General features: G+C 37.7%; 1 protein-coding gene across 1 annotated transcript; it reads left to right on the forward strand.

Annotated features, from left to right (window-relative positions):
- Positions 1-544: 544 nt before the first annotated feature.
- Positions 545-18,033, forward strand: LOC309712306 (integrin alpha-M-like). Its single transcript, XM_082543017.1, has 30 exons — positions 545-608; positions 2,552-2,654; positions 2,779-2,882; positions 3,034-3,104; positions 3,189-3,303; positions 4,586-4,713; positions 4,864-5,009; positions 5,313-5,463; positions 6,062-6,209; positions 6,881-6,954; positions 7,076-7,193; positions 7,930-8,096; positions 8,204-8,350; positions 8,459-8,668; positions 8,777-8,910; positions 9,145-9,287; positions 9,398-9,552; positions 9,676-9,801; positions 10,171-10,244; positions 10,320-10,461; positions 10,551-10,649; positions 10,744-10,823; positions 10,903-10,989; positions 11,070-11,139; positions 11,240-11,338; positions 11,448-11,528; positions 11,645-11,755; positions 17,057-17,167; positions 17,241-17,351; positions 17,533-18,033. Exons 1-30 carry the CDS (start codon positions 572-574, stop codon positions 17,620-17,622), a joined length of 3,432 nt encoding a protein of 1,143 aa, XP_082399143.1. The 5' UTR covers positions 545-571; the 3' UTR covers positions 17,623-18,033.
- The last annotated feature ends 1,760 nt before the right edge of the window (positions 18,034-19,793 follow it).

Raw genomic sequence — 19,793 nt, forward strand, 5'->3', positions numbered from 1 at the left:
CTCATCACTGCTCACACCCATTTTGATGTGAAGATGCAACAGCTTTCCCAAATGACTGATCTCCTCAACCATATCTCAGAGGAAGTGAATTTCCATTGTATACATCCATAAACACAATCTTTCAGTCACTAATAATTGATTTGCTCATAGATGATCTTAGAAACACAGATCAATAAATCGAGAGCTTTCCTTTCATGCTCTCTGTTTACCATGACAGACTAGTACAGTCTCCACACCACTCCAGATGCTGTACCAATCTATTGGCAACAAAAACTGAAGTTAGAATAATAAATAGCCAAATAAAACCTTTAATTATTATTTACATGAGTTGATTTTGTTGCCTAGAAACTAATAAACGTTTCAGTTGTTATAAAAATCAAGTGCTTGAATCACTGGATAAGACTTAAGCAATACCACCACAGTCTAAAGTGTCATAAAATAATGATGTAACTCCTCCTACATAATAATTCCTTTAAATAACTGTCTTATCTTTGAGGAAGCACTGTATCATTTTTGTATTTCTGGTTTCAACTCTTCTCTGACACTATCAGCAGATGTAACATCTCACACAATGGACTGGATATCTAGTGCTACACTATTCCTGTCAGGTAAAACAAGTTTGTGTGTTGTGATTTTATCTATTATTTTCTAATTATGAAGGTCAGCAAACAGTAAAATTATGACTGGCATTTTGATGAAAACTGTGTTTTTCAATCATAAAACTAAAACAGGTTCAAAAACTGTAATAAGTCCATGCAATCGTTATACATACATATCTGACTGTTATGTACTGTTAGGTTTGGTTTAGCCCTGTATGGGGCTAAACCAAACCTGAGGCTTTTTACATTAATGTCACATCATATGTATCTGTCCAGTTTATTCTGACATGTTTAATATCATGTTTATTCATGTCTGTATAACAATTGAGCAGAAATGTAAATAACATGAAAAATCAAACAAATTCTAAGCGGATTGATAGTTTTTAACTATTGTTGAAACAATAATGATCATATTAATATGGCTGAGTCATGGTGACAAGAAAAAAAATGAGTGCATGTAATAATGATGAGGTATATTATTCAAATACATGTACATTATGGAGAACAAGCACTATATGATATACTGGTTATTTCAGACAGCTGTGTAAAGCTAATGCCCAAAAAATGAAGGCAAAAATAAGGCCGGTCATTTCAGGGGGAAGCCCTCTACAGGACATTCAATTTGCAATGTAAAATTAGATTGTAATTTTATGGTTTTCATCTGAGAAAAAATTTGCCTCTCTGTATTTTTTGAATATCAAAGTTAGTAATCACAGTTTTCTGATTTCAATTTATTTTTGGGATTTATAGAAATGCTATACAAACCTTACTTATCTCAGACATTTTCTGACTTATGTGTGTGTGTTTTTGTTTGTAAGTGTGTGTGTGTGTGTGTTGGCCTATGTTCCTTCAGGGTCACATACCTGGTGGCAATCACACACTCGCTCTGATGAGTTTGTTTGGGCAGCTTTGAAAGGATGCAGCAGTGCATCAGCTTTTGATGGCTTGGTGCCTTGAAAGCAGCTAGTGAAGTGCTACTCCTACTTTGGTTATTGTTTGGATTTGTTGTAAAGTTATGTTATGTTAGTTATGTTAAGTTATGTTCACCAGTCTGTCCATGTGCACAGGATTTGGAAATTGCGAGCTGTTGAGTGGTGTGTGACTCTGGTGTGGACTCTGGGATAATATTGACATGAGTCTGGGTCTAAGCAAAAGCCCTGTGGAGACTGGTCCTTCCAACTGCTTTGAACTTTTTGACTCCTGTCTCTAAATAGGTCTTGCTGATTTGCAGGTTGTGTGTGTGTGTGTGTTTATCTGTAGGAAAATCTTTAACTCTTATAAAATAGATATATACAGTTAAAAGTCTAAAATGTATGCCCTCTTTTTCAAGGTGTCCAGTGGGCAGGATTAAAGTCTTTGTCAGGCCAACACTAATCCCAAGGCCTTATGTTGTGTGCGTTTTTGTTTGTAAGTGTGTGTGTGTGTGTTTTTGTCATAACTTGATGAATCTGACATAGTTCAGGAGAGCAGGATGTATGTGCACACAGGTGTGATTGTCTATTTAGCTGCATTTTTTTCAATACTATAAATAAGCAAATTATACAGTATAGTAATGATATGTTTTGATACTGTGGTATACCTGATAAATATCTGGAGCTTTAAAAAGTACTACAATATCTTTTCTTTAAAGTTTATGTTTCAGCACTTACTCTTGGACTGATCGATTAAAATACAACAATCAAAGACACAAAACTGATTCCAAATTAAAATATTAAAAATGTTTTTTAACTGAATAACTGTTCTGAGTAACAAAATTCAGAGCTTTAAAATGTTGGACTTTGGTGCTCTCTAGTGGTCATAAAAGAAACATTGTGGCTGCATTCAAGAAATACAATGAAACTAACACAGACTGTATACTGTTTCTATAAGTGATTATAGATAGTGCTGATAAAATCACATTATTATTCCATAATCAGCTTCAATAATGTTTTTCTTTCTTCTTTAATTCTCAGTCTTAAATGCAGCGCTTTGTTTCAATATCGATCCTGCGGCTTGGAAGACCCTGAGGAGCTCTGCTGCTGGTTTTGGCTACCAGGTGGTTCAAAGACAATCAGAGTAATACTTTTGCTTTTTTGTCAAAGAAATATTGAATCATGTAATCCATATTAAAACAATGGGAGCTTTTTCACTTCACCTCATCCACCAAACTTGTATCTTATGTTTGGTTTTCTCTCATTAGCTTGCTCATCAGTGCCCCACTAGAACAGTATTCACAAAACAGAAAAGGGAAAATATATAGGTGTACCACCTCTGGAGAAAACTGCCAAAATATACAATTTCAAGGTAGGTAGTTTCTTAATGTCTCAACAGAATGTCCTGAAACTCTGACAGCATTTTTCAAGTATTCATTAAATCATATTCAACTTTTTTTTTATAGTGATCACAAAATGTATTTTATGAGTGTTTTAACATCTAATGAATGCTTCCAATCCAGAGCCAGATTTTGCAATCAACATGTCTCTTGGTTTGACAATGAAAAGTGATCCTGGAACCCAAAACACTGTGGTGAGTTGGTGAACTGCAAATACACTGGCACAGGAAAATAATCAGTTAACTCTAATCAGAATTTGACCTTTTCTTTCTTTTCAGGCATGTGGTCCAACTATTCCAAAGGACTGCAAAAGCTACACTATGTACAATGGTGTGTGTTTTCAGATAGACCAGTACAATATATTTGGACCTCCAATCCCTTCTTCCATTGACGGTAATTAGCATACTTATATTATTTGAAAATATACTTATGTTTCATGCATGCCCACACATACAACATGGGCTGTGGGGGTCACAGAATGAACAAAATCTAATCACTCTCTTTTTTTTTTTGCAATGTAAGCTTTGATTGATACAAAGAGGAGTTTAGTTGAGACAACATAAAACAGAGTATAATACTTATTGTCATTGCATGTGCCACATATAATAGAATTACAGTGTCTCTTCATCAAGAACTGCAAACCATACATGTACATTTGAACCCCCACGCCCCTTAAGAAGAGAAACAGTGCTTGTATTCAGCAGACTGATTGAGTTGGCAAATAGGACAAAATTTGTACATTTTAGTTTTTTTTATTAATTGTAACTACATGTTACTAGTTTGAATTTGATTGGGTTAATTAAAAAAAGAGTTTTTTGTTTTTTTAATTTTTCTTTGTTTAGTTTTAGTCAACTTAAACAACCATGGTCTGGTGTCACAGGCTGGGTCTCTGAACCAGCGGTCTGAGTATATTTTTTTATTCATCTCATGTTAGATTTGTGATTATATCATGATCATGTGTTATTCCTATTTAGCTTTCAGTTGAGGTTAAAGTCAGCCATTATTTATGATTGTCTCCTTGGTTTCTGCGTTTGTGTCTTGTCTAATTTATCATAGTCTGTTATTTTGAGTCATCGTTTCTCATAGTCTGTCATAGTTTGCTCATAGTTTTGCAGTTTGTTCATCGTTTCCTTAGTTTTCATGTTTCCTCCTTCCATCAACCAAATAAAGGCTCGCTTTCTGTTTGAATTCAGGTTCTGTTCTCCTGTGTCTGCATTTGGGTTCACATCTGAAACGCACCGGCTGCTCAGCCGTGACAGTCTAAGAGTGACATGTTTCCTTTTCTTTGTTTGTGATTTCTTATAGCTTCTAGAAAGAAATACAAATAACTTCAAAAACTAGTGTAACTAATAAAAAAGTAATTTTTTAACAAATAAAATTAGAAATTAAGAAGTGAAAATTTTTGTTTTAAATTCACTGCAGACCACAAAGAAAGTTGTTTTATTTTGTTATGCGAGTTGTGCTAAGTCTTAAGTGGTGTTAAACATTCAAACACAGGACTCAATTTCAAGTTAAATAGGGCCCAAAAAAGAAGTGAAAAGGAGATTTAAAGGGAAAACAATGATGTTAATATTATTCTTCCAGAATACCAAGAAATTCAGTCTTTTCCACAAAAAGGGCACAGAGAGCAGTTCAGAAACACTAAAAGAGCATTCCTTGCCCATCTGTTTGACAGAATGCCTGATTGGAACAGACATCGCCTTTCTGTTGGATGGTTCAGGGAGTGTAAAAAGTCAAGATTTTCAAAAAATGAAGACCTTTGTGAAAAACCTCGTTGGGTCATTTCTCTCAAGTGATACAAAGGTGAGGAACTGCACTGCTATTCTCAGTTAGACATAGACATTACAAGTACATGTAGCTTTTTTAAATTTCCATAAAAATATGTTTTTTTTTCTTATGTTTTCCACTTATTTCCACTTTCCACTTATTTCTCTGTGCATGTTTTTTCTTCAGTTTTCTGTTTCCCAGTTCTCTCATTCACCAAAGGTCCATTACTACTTTAATAATTTTTTCTCATCTGGATCATGGAAATCTAACATTGATAGAATTACACAACTACATGGAGGAACTTACACAGCTAAGGCCATCGAACATGCTGTGTAAGTGCTGCCAAGATTTTGCATGTTTATTGTGTGATCTTTTTATCCAAAACACTGATGTAACCTTTTTCAAAAGAGTCTAGTGTTTGTGGATGTCTATACAGTTAATGGAGCAAGTCAGATATTAGATATAAAAACTGTACTTGTAGAGCTATATTTAACTGAAATCTAAATTCCCTGTTATGTTAGAAGAAAATACTGTTAGAAAGCAGGGTATGATTGTTATTTAAGAGGTTATTTTACTTAACCTCTAAGACAACAAGATGAAAGATGAACTGAAACTCTATTTTCTTCATTCAACAGCCAAAATGTTTTTACACCACAAAGGGGATCCAGATCAAATGCAAAGAAGGTGCTGATAGTTATAACTGATGGAGAATCTCAAGACTCAAATCGCTTACCATATGCAGCACAGCTAGCTGAGAGTAAAAAAATAGTTCGATTTGCTATTGGGGTAAGTACCTGTTCATTGAGCCTGTAAAGTTAACCTAATTTATACATTCCCAGCAGTTCCTGAGGTCACGTGACCAGGGCTGGTCGTCCAACATGCGAGGCTGAAAACAAAAGGCGACAGAGCTTTTGTAACTGTGGCCCCCAGATTGTGGAACTCTCTCCCTTTGAGCCTGAGATCTGTGGACTCCGTGGTCGCTTTTAAAAGACAGCTAAAAACTCATCTTTTAAAACTTGCTTTTGGTTGACTTTTATTTTTAGGTTTTAGCTTCTGTGAAGCACTTTTATCTTGAAAGGTGCTATATAAATAAAATTTTACTTACTTACTTACTAATTTTCTTATGCAATTTAAAAAGTACAAACATTGATAGGAAACTGATTGCTATGGGTGATAGATATGTAAAAACGGCTATTATAATGTATTTAGATGTTAGCATCTATAAGAGCATTTTGTTATTTTGGGGAAATTATGAGAGTACAGTATACAAACTCAGTACTCATTGCAAATGCAAATATACTTGGATCCCTTTGGTTTAATAGGGAAACAAATCCACACAATATAATAACTTCAATGTGTGTGTGTGTATGTATTTCCCCTCTAGGTGGGGGATGCGTTTAATAAACCTGAGGCAAAACAAGAACTGGACACCATTGCATCTTTTCCCTCAGACAAACACGTGTTTCAAGTTAGAGACTTCAACGCACTTGAAATAATAAGACAGAACTTAGAGAAAAAAATCTCTATCGAAGGTACAAACATAAACTTGCTTTGTTGACATTTTCTGGAGTAAAGGCCTGGTAGAGCATTACAATGGAGAAAAAGGAATTTGGTGACTGGTGGGATTTGTTTCTAAATTACTTTATTTTTGGAAGTTTCTGATTAATAAATTAATTTATAATATTAGGAATCCTGTGTTTTCATTATTCCATTGTTTGTTTTTGGCTTCTCAGATATCCCTAGTACTTGAGATCTCCAGTTCTGATTAAATTTTAATACTCTCTGTAGTATTCTCATCAGTGTTTCGGTGCTGTGTCTTCCCCCCTCTATTACATGTCTACAGACATGTCTGTTACGCATGTCTGTGCTTTTTTTGCTGTTTCAGTTGTTATTTACTTTTATGAATATGGTTATTGTCTTTATTTCAAACAACTTGAATCAAAGCTGAAAATGTGCACAGCTTGAGTCATTGTCCAGAAACTCGTGGTCCTAACTGTATTTAAAATTTATAGCAATTCTTCCATCTGAAGTTGATAATTTTATCTTTGTCCATTTGTAAAATGACCAAAATACACTCTGACATGCTTTCAATAAACAGCAAGTCATTATTTAGAATTATACCATTAAGTCATAATAATAGCATGAATGAGCAAATCGGAATTTATTACAGTCTTTTAAATTTGTGTTTATTTTTGTGTTTCAGGATCTCAGACCAGTGGGGAGTCACTGAGAATGGAAATGGCTCAAGAGGGATTCAATGTAGCTTATGTGCCTGAGGTAATTAAAACCACTTTAAACTAACCAGACAGTCAAGTGATATACAAAAAAGGGCAGCCAAACAAACTTCAGATTTTAAATTAATTTCTATGAATTCAATATATATCTATCTACACTGCAGGGAATTCAAATGTCTATTGTTGGTGCCAACCAGTGGACGGGAGGCTATACTCAATTTACAACTGGGTATGACAGGGTGAAAACATACGAGATGCCATTGGAGCCTGACAGTTATCTTGGTGAGAATATTACACTGACAACAAACTAAGTGTAAACATAGCTATGCTGTAATTATTATTATTGGATGAAATATAAAAACTGAAAAAAATATTCAAAATGCTGAAGGTGTATATGCTAAAAACATTTTAATATCAGTCACATTGTTTTGATTGTCTGTTACTTAACATAAAATATGAAACAAATGGCTACAATTAAAATAATAAAAACAATAAATAAAAAAACCTGGAAAACCCAGAAGACTGGAATATGAAAAGACAACAATAACAAATAAATTTAGGTTTATTAAATGACCAAAAACTGCCCTCAATAGTAAGATGATAGACAAATGGATGAATGTATGGTTGGATGGATATGCTCACTAGTAAGTATGTTGGGGGTTCCTTTGTGATTCAGAGTATAGAAATTGTAATCACTTTAAATATCAAATAGATTCAGAATAAAATTAGGTGAAGACTTCTTTTGGTCTGCAGACATCTGTAACATGCAGTAGGCTTAAGGCAAGAAAAGGGTATGTTGAAATAGAAGGCTTCTTACTGCAAATGATGGCTGAATTATAGGATACAAGTAAGTTTTTTTGTTTGTTTTAATCTGGTATGTTAGACAGTTGTTGAAATATGTAATTTCAAACTTTGCTCCCTGCAGAGGTACTTTAGAAAAATCTATACAATTTGTCTATGTTAGCCACATTTGATTTTTTTAACTAATGACTTTGACTGCTTGACTGTTAAATTCTAGGTTACTCCATGGCAATTGCTAAAACCCAGCGTGGCTCACTGACAGTTATTGGTGCTCCAAGGTTCAAACACAGAGGAACAGTGCTTGCTGTGACATGGAGTTTACAGTTCTCAACAGCTAACAGACAAAGCTTTATGAAACAAACGATTGAGCCGTTTCCGTGGCAGGTACAGCTTTACAGTATAAGGCGGACATGAAAAATAAACTATAATCAAAACCTGTATCATTTTTATGTATCTGATGTTTTTTCTTTAATAATTTGTTCCTTACACAGTATCAGACTGGTGAATATTTCGGGGCAGAGGTGTGTGCCATGGACATAAATAATGATGACATCACTGATCTAATCTTTATATCAGCCCCAATGTACACGGAGCCTGATAGAGAGGGAAGAGTTTATGTTTGCAGATTAACTGGTTCGGTAAATATATTTAGAATATTTATAATATTTTATGTACTACAGTTAAATTAATCAGTTTATTTGCCAACTTTCTTAATGATCATAAAATATTAACTCTCTTCCTTTTAGTTTGTGGAGTGTAATTTTGATGATCCGTTAGTACTAAGAGGACATGCAGCTGTCAAAGGAAGGTTCGGCTCTTCTCTTGCTGTGCTGCCTGATCTAAACTCAGATGGATTCAGGGATTTGGCAGTTGGAGCACCTTTGGAGAATAATGGTGAAGGCAGCATCTACATATTCCACAGTGAAGGAGGACGAATCAGTCCTACTTACTCACAGGTGCACAGCATCAGAGAGCTCACAATGATGTCTAAACTCATCTATCATGTAATCTCAATATTGACAAAATCTGCAACTTGATTAGATAAAATATTTCCATGTACACAGAGAATTACTGGCTCTGAGGTCGAGTCAGGACTGAAGTTCTTTGGCGTGTCAATCAGTCAGTCATCTTTTGACCAGAGTGGTGATGGACTGCCTGACTTAGCGGTGGGTTCAAAGGGCAAAGTTGTTTTATTGAGGTAAGTCCAAGACAGTCCAATCATGTGTTATTGTTGGCAATGTTTCTGCCATCTTAAAAATATTATTAAGTGACCAAAAACCTTTAAGCAGTAGTGGTTTATAAAATGTGTTGTGCTTACTTTTGTGAAATCGTGTTACTAATTCTGGTGAGAACACCACTAATGATACCATATGTTAGTATGTTATTAATTATGAAGGTAAAAGTAGTTCACATGTATATTACTACTTTCCAGATCAAGGCCCATAGTAATCGTGAAAACTGATGTTTCATTCAGCCCAAAGCAAATCCTTACTACGAATGTAGACTGCTCAAAACCACTCGAGAACACAGCTGAACTCTGCTTTACCATGAGCAGAGTGTCTACAGTCAACACAGGTCCATCATTCTCCTCTCCTTTTCTAAACTACAAAGTCACTGCCCATCAGCTTAATGTTTTTTATTTATATAAATTCATAGCATTGAAATCCATTTGTGATTTATTCCAGCTCAAGCAAGGATTCATTATACTTTAACAGTGGATGCCACTCGGAAACCTCCAAACAACCGAGCATACATCAGTGGGAAACAACAAGAGCAGTCTGGATCATTTACTATAGACATAAGAAACAGACAGTGTTCAACTGTAAAATTCTATATTGAGGTAAAATCTAACAATATCTGGAAAAAAACAAAACAAAATATAAACAATACAATACAATCAATCGATTTCAATGCAAAGAGTCCTTTAACACTGAATCTAAACCATTCATCCCTCTTCTTGCAGGCCTGTCCTGAAGACTCTCTCAATGTGCTCTCCAATGAGCTCAAATTCACATTTGATGGTTTATCTTCCAACACAGATCCCAAACCAAGTCTGTCCCCACAGGCTAAAACAACAACCATTCATCCTGTAAGTCTATTAACAAAACAACTTGCTCCACACCCTGAATTCTAATTCTTTTGTCTACACGCATAGGCATCAGTTTTTGGAAAAATGAGTCCTACTCTACATAGTTCTTTACCTTAAAATTATAGTTTGTGTCTTAGATTATACACTTTAAATTGTTTCCCTGAGCGTCCAGAGGACCAAGATGTCTTCCATAAATGGAACAAGAATATTAACAAAAATTGTTTTGTTTCCTGTAACAACAACACAAAGCCTCCACTAAATGGCAGCACACAAAAATTGGTCATTGGATTTGGCTATACAATGTTCAAATTGCAATCCGTAAATAAAACGTCATGTAAATACTTTTTTCCATCATGCTCTCTTCCACAGTTAGGGTTTGACATCAACTGTGGCAATGACAACAAGTGTGTTGATAACCTGAAAGTGGATTTCAACTTCACCAGGTGTGGCAGAATTACAAGACTTTGCTTGGCTGCTTTCCCTTTCCTTTGTTCTCATCCTCCTTTATACTCTGCCAGATCCTCAGAGGTTAAAGTGGGCATTGATGAGCTTTTGAATGTCACAGTCACAGTGGAGAACAGAGGAGAAAACTCCTACAACAGTCGTGTTATTCTCACGTACCCAGCTGGACTCTCCTACAGGAAGTTCACGAGTCAGCAGGTAAGGTATCAGGATCAAGTCTGTATCAATTCATCACTGATCTGCTGCTCTTCCAATCCATCTAGCAGTCATTTTATTTTATAATAAAGGGAAGAATTGAGTGCAGCCCCTTGGACAGTGAAGATGGTTTATCCCGGGGAAGGACAGACTGCACTATTGACAAGCCAATTTTCAAGAGCAAAACTAAGGTTTGTTTGTTTTCTTTATACATAAAGTATATTCTAAGTTCTGCATAATTTAGCAAAAATTATTACTCAGTCTTATCTCTCTCATTCAATTAAGGTTTTCTTCATTGTTTCCTATGGAATTGACAACAACAGTCTACTTGAGAAGAAGATCTTTGTCACTGTGAATGCCAGCAGGTACTGTTCATTTTGGTACATGTACTCATTAAAGCAATATCCCAGACACAATACAAATATTTTCAATTCTCTCTTTCAGTGGAAATCAGGAGCATGCCACTACAAGTGAACTTTACAAAAAGAAATGGATTGATGTGAAATACAGCATTTTCATGACATTTGAAAAGTATGTGCTGTTCTATTTAAATCAATCTATCTATCTAATTGTTTTTCTTTGTATTTAACCTTAAAAATATATCTGTTTAGCTCCCTCAGTTACAACAATTTCACATTTGGGATGAATAGTTCGCAGAAACCAGTTCAACAGTCAGTCACGGTGAAATATACCTTCTCCATAGATTTTTATTTTTTTTTAAATGTATTGTGTTATATAAACCTAGCTATAAAGCTTGTAATTCTTTTCTTTTCTTGTTTAGATTACAAATGATATCAGAGCGCTTAATTTCACTGTGGTGATCAGGGTTCCAGTGAAGCTTGGTGAAAAAGACATTTGGGTGGATTTGAGCAATCTACAGGTAATTTATATTCCAGAAGATTTAGCTGCTGACCCCAAAATGGCTCAAGCTTAGCTGTGGGACAGATGTATGTGAGGACCAATCACACTGGCACTTAAATGTATTCCAGATCACAGACTGTCAGAGAGGAAATGATGAAGAACCACCTTTCAAAAATCTTGTTCCTCAAATACTGACAAATAAAGTAGTTGTAAGTACACCTCTGCACATTAGCTACTGAAATGTAAATTCACAGTAGATTTTAAAATTCAAATTGCACTGGGTCAAGACAAGTGTTCCGTTCAGTCTTCTTTAAATCACCAACAGGACTGCTCTGTAGCCAGGTGCAGAGTGTTCAAGTGCAACACATTCCTGGAAAGACGGATGAAGAGGACATATGAAATATCTGCCAACCTCAGTTCAGGATGGATAGAGCAGGTAGTTGAAGCGAAATTTGTGTTACATGTTTCATTAATATATATATATGTATATATACTGTATATAAAAAAAATTCCCCTCTCGCCCCTGCGGGCGGTCTATCCTTCAAGCGACTGTCCTCTACCATAGGCCTGGGAGCTTGAGGGTCCTGTGCAGTATCCTTGCTGTTCATAGGACTGCGCTCTTCTGGACAGAGATCTCAGATGTTGTTCCTGGAATCTGCTGGAGCCTCTTGCCTAGCTTGGGAGTCACTGCATCTAGTGCTCTGATTACCACTGTTACCTTCACCCTCCGCATCTTCTCAAGCTCTTCTCTGAGCCCTTGGTACTTCTCCAGCTTCTCATGTTCCTTCTTTCTGATGTTGCTGTCATTCAGGATTGCTACATCTATCACTACAGCCATCTTCTTCTGCTTTTCTACCACTACTGTGTCAGGTTGGTTAGGCATCACCATTTTGTCCATCTGTATGTGAAAGTCCCACAGGATCTTTCTGGATGTCAGCCACTTCCTCTGGTGGTACATACCGTGCAGGGGCCTGTCCTTCCATGATGGTTCCTCCTCTTGCTCCTCATTCTTGGGTTTCTGCTGCCTGGGGTATTCACTGAGCAAGTGGTTGGTTGGGGCCACTTTCATTATGCATTCATGGATGTTCTTTGTCTCATCCTGGAATGTGGTTCTGACACTCACCAGTCCCCGGCCTCCTTTCTTGCACTTAACATACAGCCGCAGGATGCATGCAAGGTCAGGAACTTCCTCATCTTGATCTAAATGACTTCTATCTCCTCCTTTGGCAAGCTTATTATTCCAGCAGGGTACCTGATCATGGGCAGGATGTAGGTGTTGATAGCTTACTGTTGTTCTTACCGTTCAGCTCACCCCTCTGGACTTCCCTGACCCGCTGCAGGTACTTTCCTAGCATTATGTTTGGACACACTTCAAAACTATGAATGAACACATATGGAATTATGTAGAAAAAAATGTTTGAAATAACTCAAAACATATATTTTAGATTCTTTAAAACAGCCACCCTTTGCTTTGATTACTGCTTTGCATACTCTTGACATTCTCTCGATGAGCTTTGTGATGTAGTCACCTGAAATGGTTTTCCAACAGTATTGAAAGAGTTCCCAGAGATTCCAGTCACATCCAACTACCAGCCAATAACCACCCTCAGTACCACATGGAAGCTACTGTCTGGCTAAAATGAACAAGCACATTGCTCAATACATGAGCAGGGCACAGAAGGGAATTGGCAAGAATACCAGAGGCGCAAAACACTAGCTACTGGTAGGCAGAGCAGTCAGCCAAGACTGCAACACTAGGGTGACCAACCTGTGTGCTGCCTGGATTGACTACAAGAAGGCCTATGACTCGATGCCCCACACCTGGATCCTGGAATGTCTACAACTGTAAAAGACAGGGCTCTAGACTAACTTTTTGCCATGGGCGTACCAGTACGCCTAACTTTAAAAAGTTAGGTGTACCGGCACAAAAGTTAGGCGCACACAAATTTTATAATAATTTATATAATATAATGTGTTTTTCTGGATACACTGTGCTTTTTCAGCATTCAAAGATTGATGACACCGTGTCAGAGCACTGGCTATGAATTTCAGAAGGATCAGGCCTTAACTTAACCCTCCTGCCATCCTTTAAAAAACTCACACCCATTACCCTAGGGACCATTCTCAGCCACGCCCAAAAACGCCATAAAAAGACCATATATCCATATTTTATTCCACTTTAAATTAGCCAACCTTGTAAAACTACTTCTCCCTGAAATATTCATGTAAAGTTTTAATTATATTGTCGTCGTTTTAACCCTTCAAATCCCAGTGTTATTACATGAGCGCCCTGTGTTATAAGCCCCAAAAAATGAAACTAAATATTTCCACAAAAAACCAGTTGAAGTAATATGTAATTGTCATTATAAGTAGGCCTTTAGATGGACCAAAGATTGGCACCAACATACATTTTGACCTGCCATTATTTTTTTGCATTTTTTTTGCAATTTAAAAATTAAAACTTCAAGGCCCTGAGTCTTCATTGACATCCAAGAAAAGAAGAAAAAATAAAATCATATAATGATAATTTGGGGATGAAAAATAGCGTTTATAATGGAAGTCAATGGGCAGAAAATGGTCCCCAGGGTGATGGGTGTGGGGATTTCTGCTGCTCAGCCATTTTAGGCTGATTTAAGGAATTCACACTGGAATATTAACATTGACAGGTAAAAACTATCCTGTGGCAAGTTTGGTTATATTCCACTGAACACAGTGGAAATGGCAGCCATTTAACACATAGCAGTGGCACAAAAAGGTCCCAAGAAGGCAGGAAGGTTAACAGAAAAGTTAGCAATAGTTCTTTTCCTATTACAGCTACATACACTTCTGTCGTGCCTAGGCTGCTCACTAGGGCTGGGTATCATCACTGATTTCTATAATCCATTCGATTCCGGTTTTCAAAGTCCTGATTCGATTCAACTTAGCCTCAGACAGTCAGAAATATTATAATTCTGATCATTTATCAGTACTGACTTCATCAGAATTGTGAACATCACAGCAGATGCCTTTGTGTGAAAGTAACTGAGAATAAAACACAGAAAAACATGAAGGAGATTTTCCTGGTCTGGCTTTTTATAGCAGATAACCTTAAAAATATTCTACAATGTTCTGCATATAAAGTTTAAATTTCTTCAGTATTGAACAACAGAAAAAATAGGCTTTCTTGTCCGAGGTCATTTAAGTGAAAAAAGAAAAAGACAGCAGCCACAGCGTTGTAAACAGCGGTAGACTGGTGGGTAATAAGCGAACGAATAATACAGAAAACAGAGATTGGAGACGGGAAACTGTTCTTGAAGTACAGAGAGAGATAGAGAGAGAGCTAGCTGTGCATGAAGTGTGATTTTAATAGTCGTGGAAGCAAAACAGCAAAATTCATGACGACATTGATCAAATGTGAAGCGCAGTTTGCTGCTTCTTTTGCTGCTGGCTTTTTGGATGGAGAGAGACAAAACCTGCAGCTCAGAATCAGCGCAAAAAGACGTAATCACAGCGCGGACCGGACACATCAGAACCGCTAAGCTCCGACAGCGTGTCCGTCTACGGGCCGTCGGGTGAGAAAGCCGAGAAAGACAAAGTTGATTCTGATGCGTCGGGTCCGTTCAGTGTTTACGTCTTTGTGTGGAATCCGTGTACCTGCTCTCATTTGCTGTTTGGTTGTTGTTGAAATGGTTTTGTGAGCTTTAATCTGAGAATCTGGCGTTTCTGGCAAAACAGTTATATTTAAAAGTTGATTCAGAATTTAATGAATTGATATCGCTTTATTCAAGCTACTCACCTCCCTCTTCCACCTGCACTTTCTACTGGACCACGGCCAATCAGAGAGGTCCCGCCCCTGACTATCTCTGATTGGTTTAGTCCACGATAGGGGTATAATGTGTGTCTGTTGTTGACCACAGCGAAGGTTGCAGATTTTTTATTTTTTTTTGCTACCGGAACAGTTGGTCGTACAGGTGCAACCAAATATATTTTTTTAGTCGCACCACTGAAAAATTTGGTCGCATTTGCAACCAAATTGGTCGCACTCTAGAGCCCTGAAAGATCAACAGGACTCTAGGAGCCTTCATCATGAACTGAATGGGAAAGTGGCATACAACACTAGAAGCTAACTTCAACCCCATCGCACAAGTCACCATCAAGTGGGAGATCTACCAAGGATATGCACTGTTGGGCACAGAGTGACGAAACCTGCAGCTTCAGAATTTGTGAGGTGTCGGCTTTCAGCTCCCGCAGCATGTACATGTATGTGCTGTCGGGTTAACGATCCGCTCTTTGTGTTTATATCTTTTTGCGGAATCTGTTTACCTTCTGGGCGATCGTGGCTCAAGAGTTGGGTGTTCGCCTTGTAATCGGAAGGTTGCCGGTTCGAGCCCCGACTTGGACAGTCTCGGTCGTTGTGTCCTTGGGCAAGACACTTCACCCATTGCCTACTGGTGGTGGTCAGAGGGCCCGGTGGCGCCAGTGTCCGGCAGCCTCGCCTCTGTCAGTGCGCCCCAGGGTGGCTGTGGCTACAATGTAGCTTGCCATCACCAGTGTGTGAATGTGTGTGTGAATGGGTGGATGACTGGATATGTAAAGTGCTTTCGGGTCCTTAGGGACTAGTAAAAGCGCTATATAAATACAGGCCATTTACCATTTATTTCTCTCATTTGCTTTTTTCGCTGTTTGGCTGTTGTTGAAATAGTTTCGTGAGCTTTAACCTGAGATTCTGATGTTTCTGGCAAAATACATTTATATTAAAATATCAATTTAGGATTTAATGAATCGATATTGGCTTATTAAAACCAAGACTGATTTGAATCTGGAAATCTATTTTTTAAACTCATCCCTAATTCGAAGCTCATTCAGATTTGAGTGATGTAGTCCGATGGTAAAAATGGCATTCTAATTTTCACCCATCTAAACGGTAACTGTAACAGAATACAGTTACTCATATTTTGTATTTTAAATTCTTAACGCCGGTACATCTATTCTGTTACTCCCCAACACTGGCTACCCTACTGGGGTAATAATCTTGCCAAAGGAGGAGAAGCCACTGATATCAAGACGAGAAAGCGCCTGACCATGCATGAAGGGTTTCAGCCCAAGTCCAGCATCCTGAGGCTGGACTTGGCGTGCCTAGCAAAAGAAGTTTGGGAAAAACTGGTATACAGAAACATCTGTGTCAAGTATGGGCTGGATATCATGAGGTCAAAATAGGAGACACCCCCTAGGGTGGTCAAGAATGACCGAGCGAAGATCCTGTGGGACTTCCACATACAGACAGACAAAATGGTGATGGCTAACCAACAAGACAGCCGTCTTCCTCTGGACAAGCAGAGGAAGACGGCTGTAGTGATAGACGTAGTGATACCAAATGACAGCAACATTAGGAAGAAGGAACTTGAGAACCTGGAGAAGTACCAAGGACTCAGAGAAGAGCTTGAGAAGATGTGGAGGGTGAAGGTAACAGTGGTCCCAGTGGTAATTGGAGCACTCGTTACAGTGACCCCCAAGCTAGGTGAATGGCTCCAGCCGATCCCAGGAAATATCTGTGCAGAAGAATGCAGTTCTCGGAACAGCAAAGGGACCAGCAGGACCCTCAAGCTCCCATGTCTCTGGTAGCAGACCCGAGCTTGAAGGATAAAGACTGTCCACAGAGGCGAGAGGTGAACACACATTGTTCCTGTATATGTATGAGTAACTTGGTAAGTGAAATAATCTAATTTATGGCCAGCTCATTCTATTTTTTTTTTCTTAGATTGGACTTCAATCTGCCAAATTCCTCTTAACCAGCACAGTCAGTCTCGAGTACGACAAAAACCAGTACATCTACTTTTCAACAGGTTCTGACAACCCTCCTGTTCGTAAGGTGAGTACACATTCTTGTCTATTGTTTGAGTTATTAAGAGCTTCTTTGGCATCGACATCCTGTTTTCTCTCAGATTGAAGTTGTGGTAGAAGTGTATCCTGAGCCAAATTTCACCAAAGAAATTATTGGAGGATGTCTGGGAGGGTTGGCTTTTCTGGCTTTACTCACTGCTGGCCTGTACAAGGTGAAAGACACTTCTTACACTTTTTCAATAATTACAAAGGTTTAAAACATTTTAGTGAAGATTTCCAGTTAAAAAATAATTTAGAGGTTACAATATTCATTTATGTAGCTTGGTTATTTATTTAAATTTTTACTGCCACTGAAATTAATGATTGCTTGATTTTTTTCCCTTGCATTCCTAGGCTGGATTTTTCAAGAGCAAATACAAACAGATGATAAATGAAAATCCAGCAGACGTTCCAGGTCCAGGGACTGATGCAACAGCAGAATAACAAAGATCACATTTTTTAGTTGTAGGTGTGAACTAAATTAATAGGATGAATATCTGTGAATATACCCTCCTGATATTTTTAGGAATGAATATTGTGCATATAAATGTCAGTGCTACCACGTTTGATTCGCTAAACACAAACAGCTATGTCTGAAATCACTCCATCCCTCACTTACTCTGAAGTACTCTGAAGTATTATGGAAGTTTTGTGTTTTCAAAGTGACTTTACTTTTTTGCTCTACAATGAATCTTTTTGAGATAAACATTTTGCAAACATTGTACAGTGATTGTTTAAAATTCATTGCATGTAAAAAGAAATTTCATGCCATGTGTACTGTAAAATGCATGAAATCCGGTATATACTGTAGCTAAAAACCCTTTGGTTTCTTCAAAAAAAAACTAACCATGTGACATTTGACTTACTTGATTCAGGAATAAATGACAGCATATACAACTTTTCAACTTTGTGTTTGCAGTATGTAGCCAGAATATAACAGCAGTGTAGTTTATAGAATAAGCATATACTTGTTTAACTTGTTTATTTATAAATCAAATTATCATTATACAACATAATCCAGTCCAATTGAAAACAATTGAAATTGCCTTTGAAAACACTCGCTCACAGGGCACAGATGAGGCAGGGGTACACAGGTATGTCAATGCTAACTTATATAAGTGAGGGTAGACATATTGCTGTCTCTCCCAGTATTTAAGGGGGTCCTCCAGCCTTCCAATATTTGGCTCCATCGTGTACCGTTGGACCTCAATATTTGCGTCTGCTGTCACATTTTGTGTCTGTGTCTGCCTGACACTCTCATCCAGGCGACGCCACAGTTTGTTACCTAAACAAAAAGGAGAGTCTTATGAGATACTACCAATTCAATTTTCAATTCAATGTTATTTCTATAGTGCCAAATAACAACAACAGTTGCCTCAAGGCGCTTTATATTGTACAGTAGATCATACAATAATAGATACAGTGGAAAACCCAACATTCAGTTTATATAAATGCAACTAAAATGCAATAACAATGGTACCGTGGGAAACAGCCTTAACAGATTGTGACGTTGATGGCTGTGGTGGTGGTGCGGAGGAAGAGGTGGTGGAGGCCCTCATTACGGAAGCACATTCTGCTTTCAGTCTTTTTTCTGCTTCGCTAGCTCTTGCAGGGCTGAGAAACCCGAGTTTTCTGAACCTTGGGTCCAGCAGTGTCGCAAGAAACATAATGCTCATGGTCTGTATTTTATCTAGCTTCTCTCTCAATAGCATCCTCAGCTTCTGAGCCAGAGAAGATCCAATGGATGGTGGTTTTTCCATTTGTTTATTGAGGCAATGATCCAGCATAGTGAGCAAAGGTATGACCTTTGACCCAGACACCCTTTTTTCCTGAGAGAGCTCAGTGGTTGCATCGTTAAATGGTGATAGGACAACCAGACACTCTGAAATTATACCAAATTCCTCAGATGACATAGGTGGGATGTCTGTTGTGAGACTTGCCAAAGCAGCACCCACTGGCTCCCTTTGCTCGAAAAGTCTTTGCAGCATATTGTAAGTGCTGTTCCAGCGGGTTTCCACCTCCTGTAGTAGTTTGAGTTGAAGCTTCCTTAGTTGTTCCTGCACGACTGAAAGCCTCTCCTTACAAAATACAATTTAAAAAAGCATACATTAGATTGCAGAGGTGGGACCAAGTCATTGTTTTGCAAGTCTCAAGTAAGTCTCAAGTCTTTATCCTCAAGTCTCAAGTCAAGTCTCAAGTAATGTCAGGCAAGTCAGAGTCGAGTCTCAAGTCACTGGTGCAAAAGTCCAAGTAAAGTCACAAGTCTGAAATTTTGAATTTCAAGTCCTTTCGAGTCTTTAAAAAAAAAAACGAAAAAAGCATGTTGCAGTTATATGCTAAATGTAAATATTAGACCATGTAATTTTTAAATCTGTGTTTTTCTCAACACATGACAAAATAGTGAACTTAGAAAATATACACAAATTGTGAAATTGCACCTCTTTAAAATGCAGTTCAATTAAACCTAGCTCCAAGAATAATTTTCACCGACAGTTCTGAGATAAGCTGCATGTAAACTGGTTCTTCTCTCTCCCTCCCTGTCCTGCTGCTACTTCAGTGATAAAACGGCTTAATGATCAGCTGATGGGTTTTTCTGTCGCGAGTCCGTCTCTCTT

Source organism: Aulonocara stuartgranti (genome assembly GCF_965226115.1).
Source record: "Aulonocara stuartgranti genome assembly, chromosome: 8".
Classification (NCBI taxonomy): domain Eukaryota; kingdom Metazoa; phylum Chordata; class Actinopteri; order Cichliformes; family Cichlidae; genus Aulonocara; species Aulonocara stuartgranti.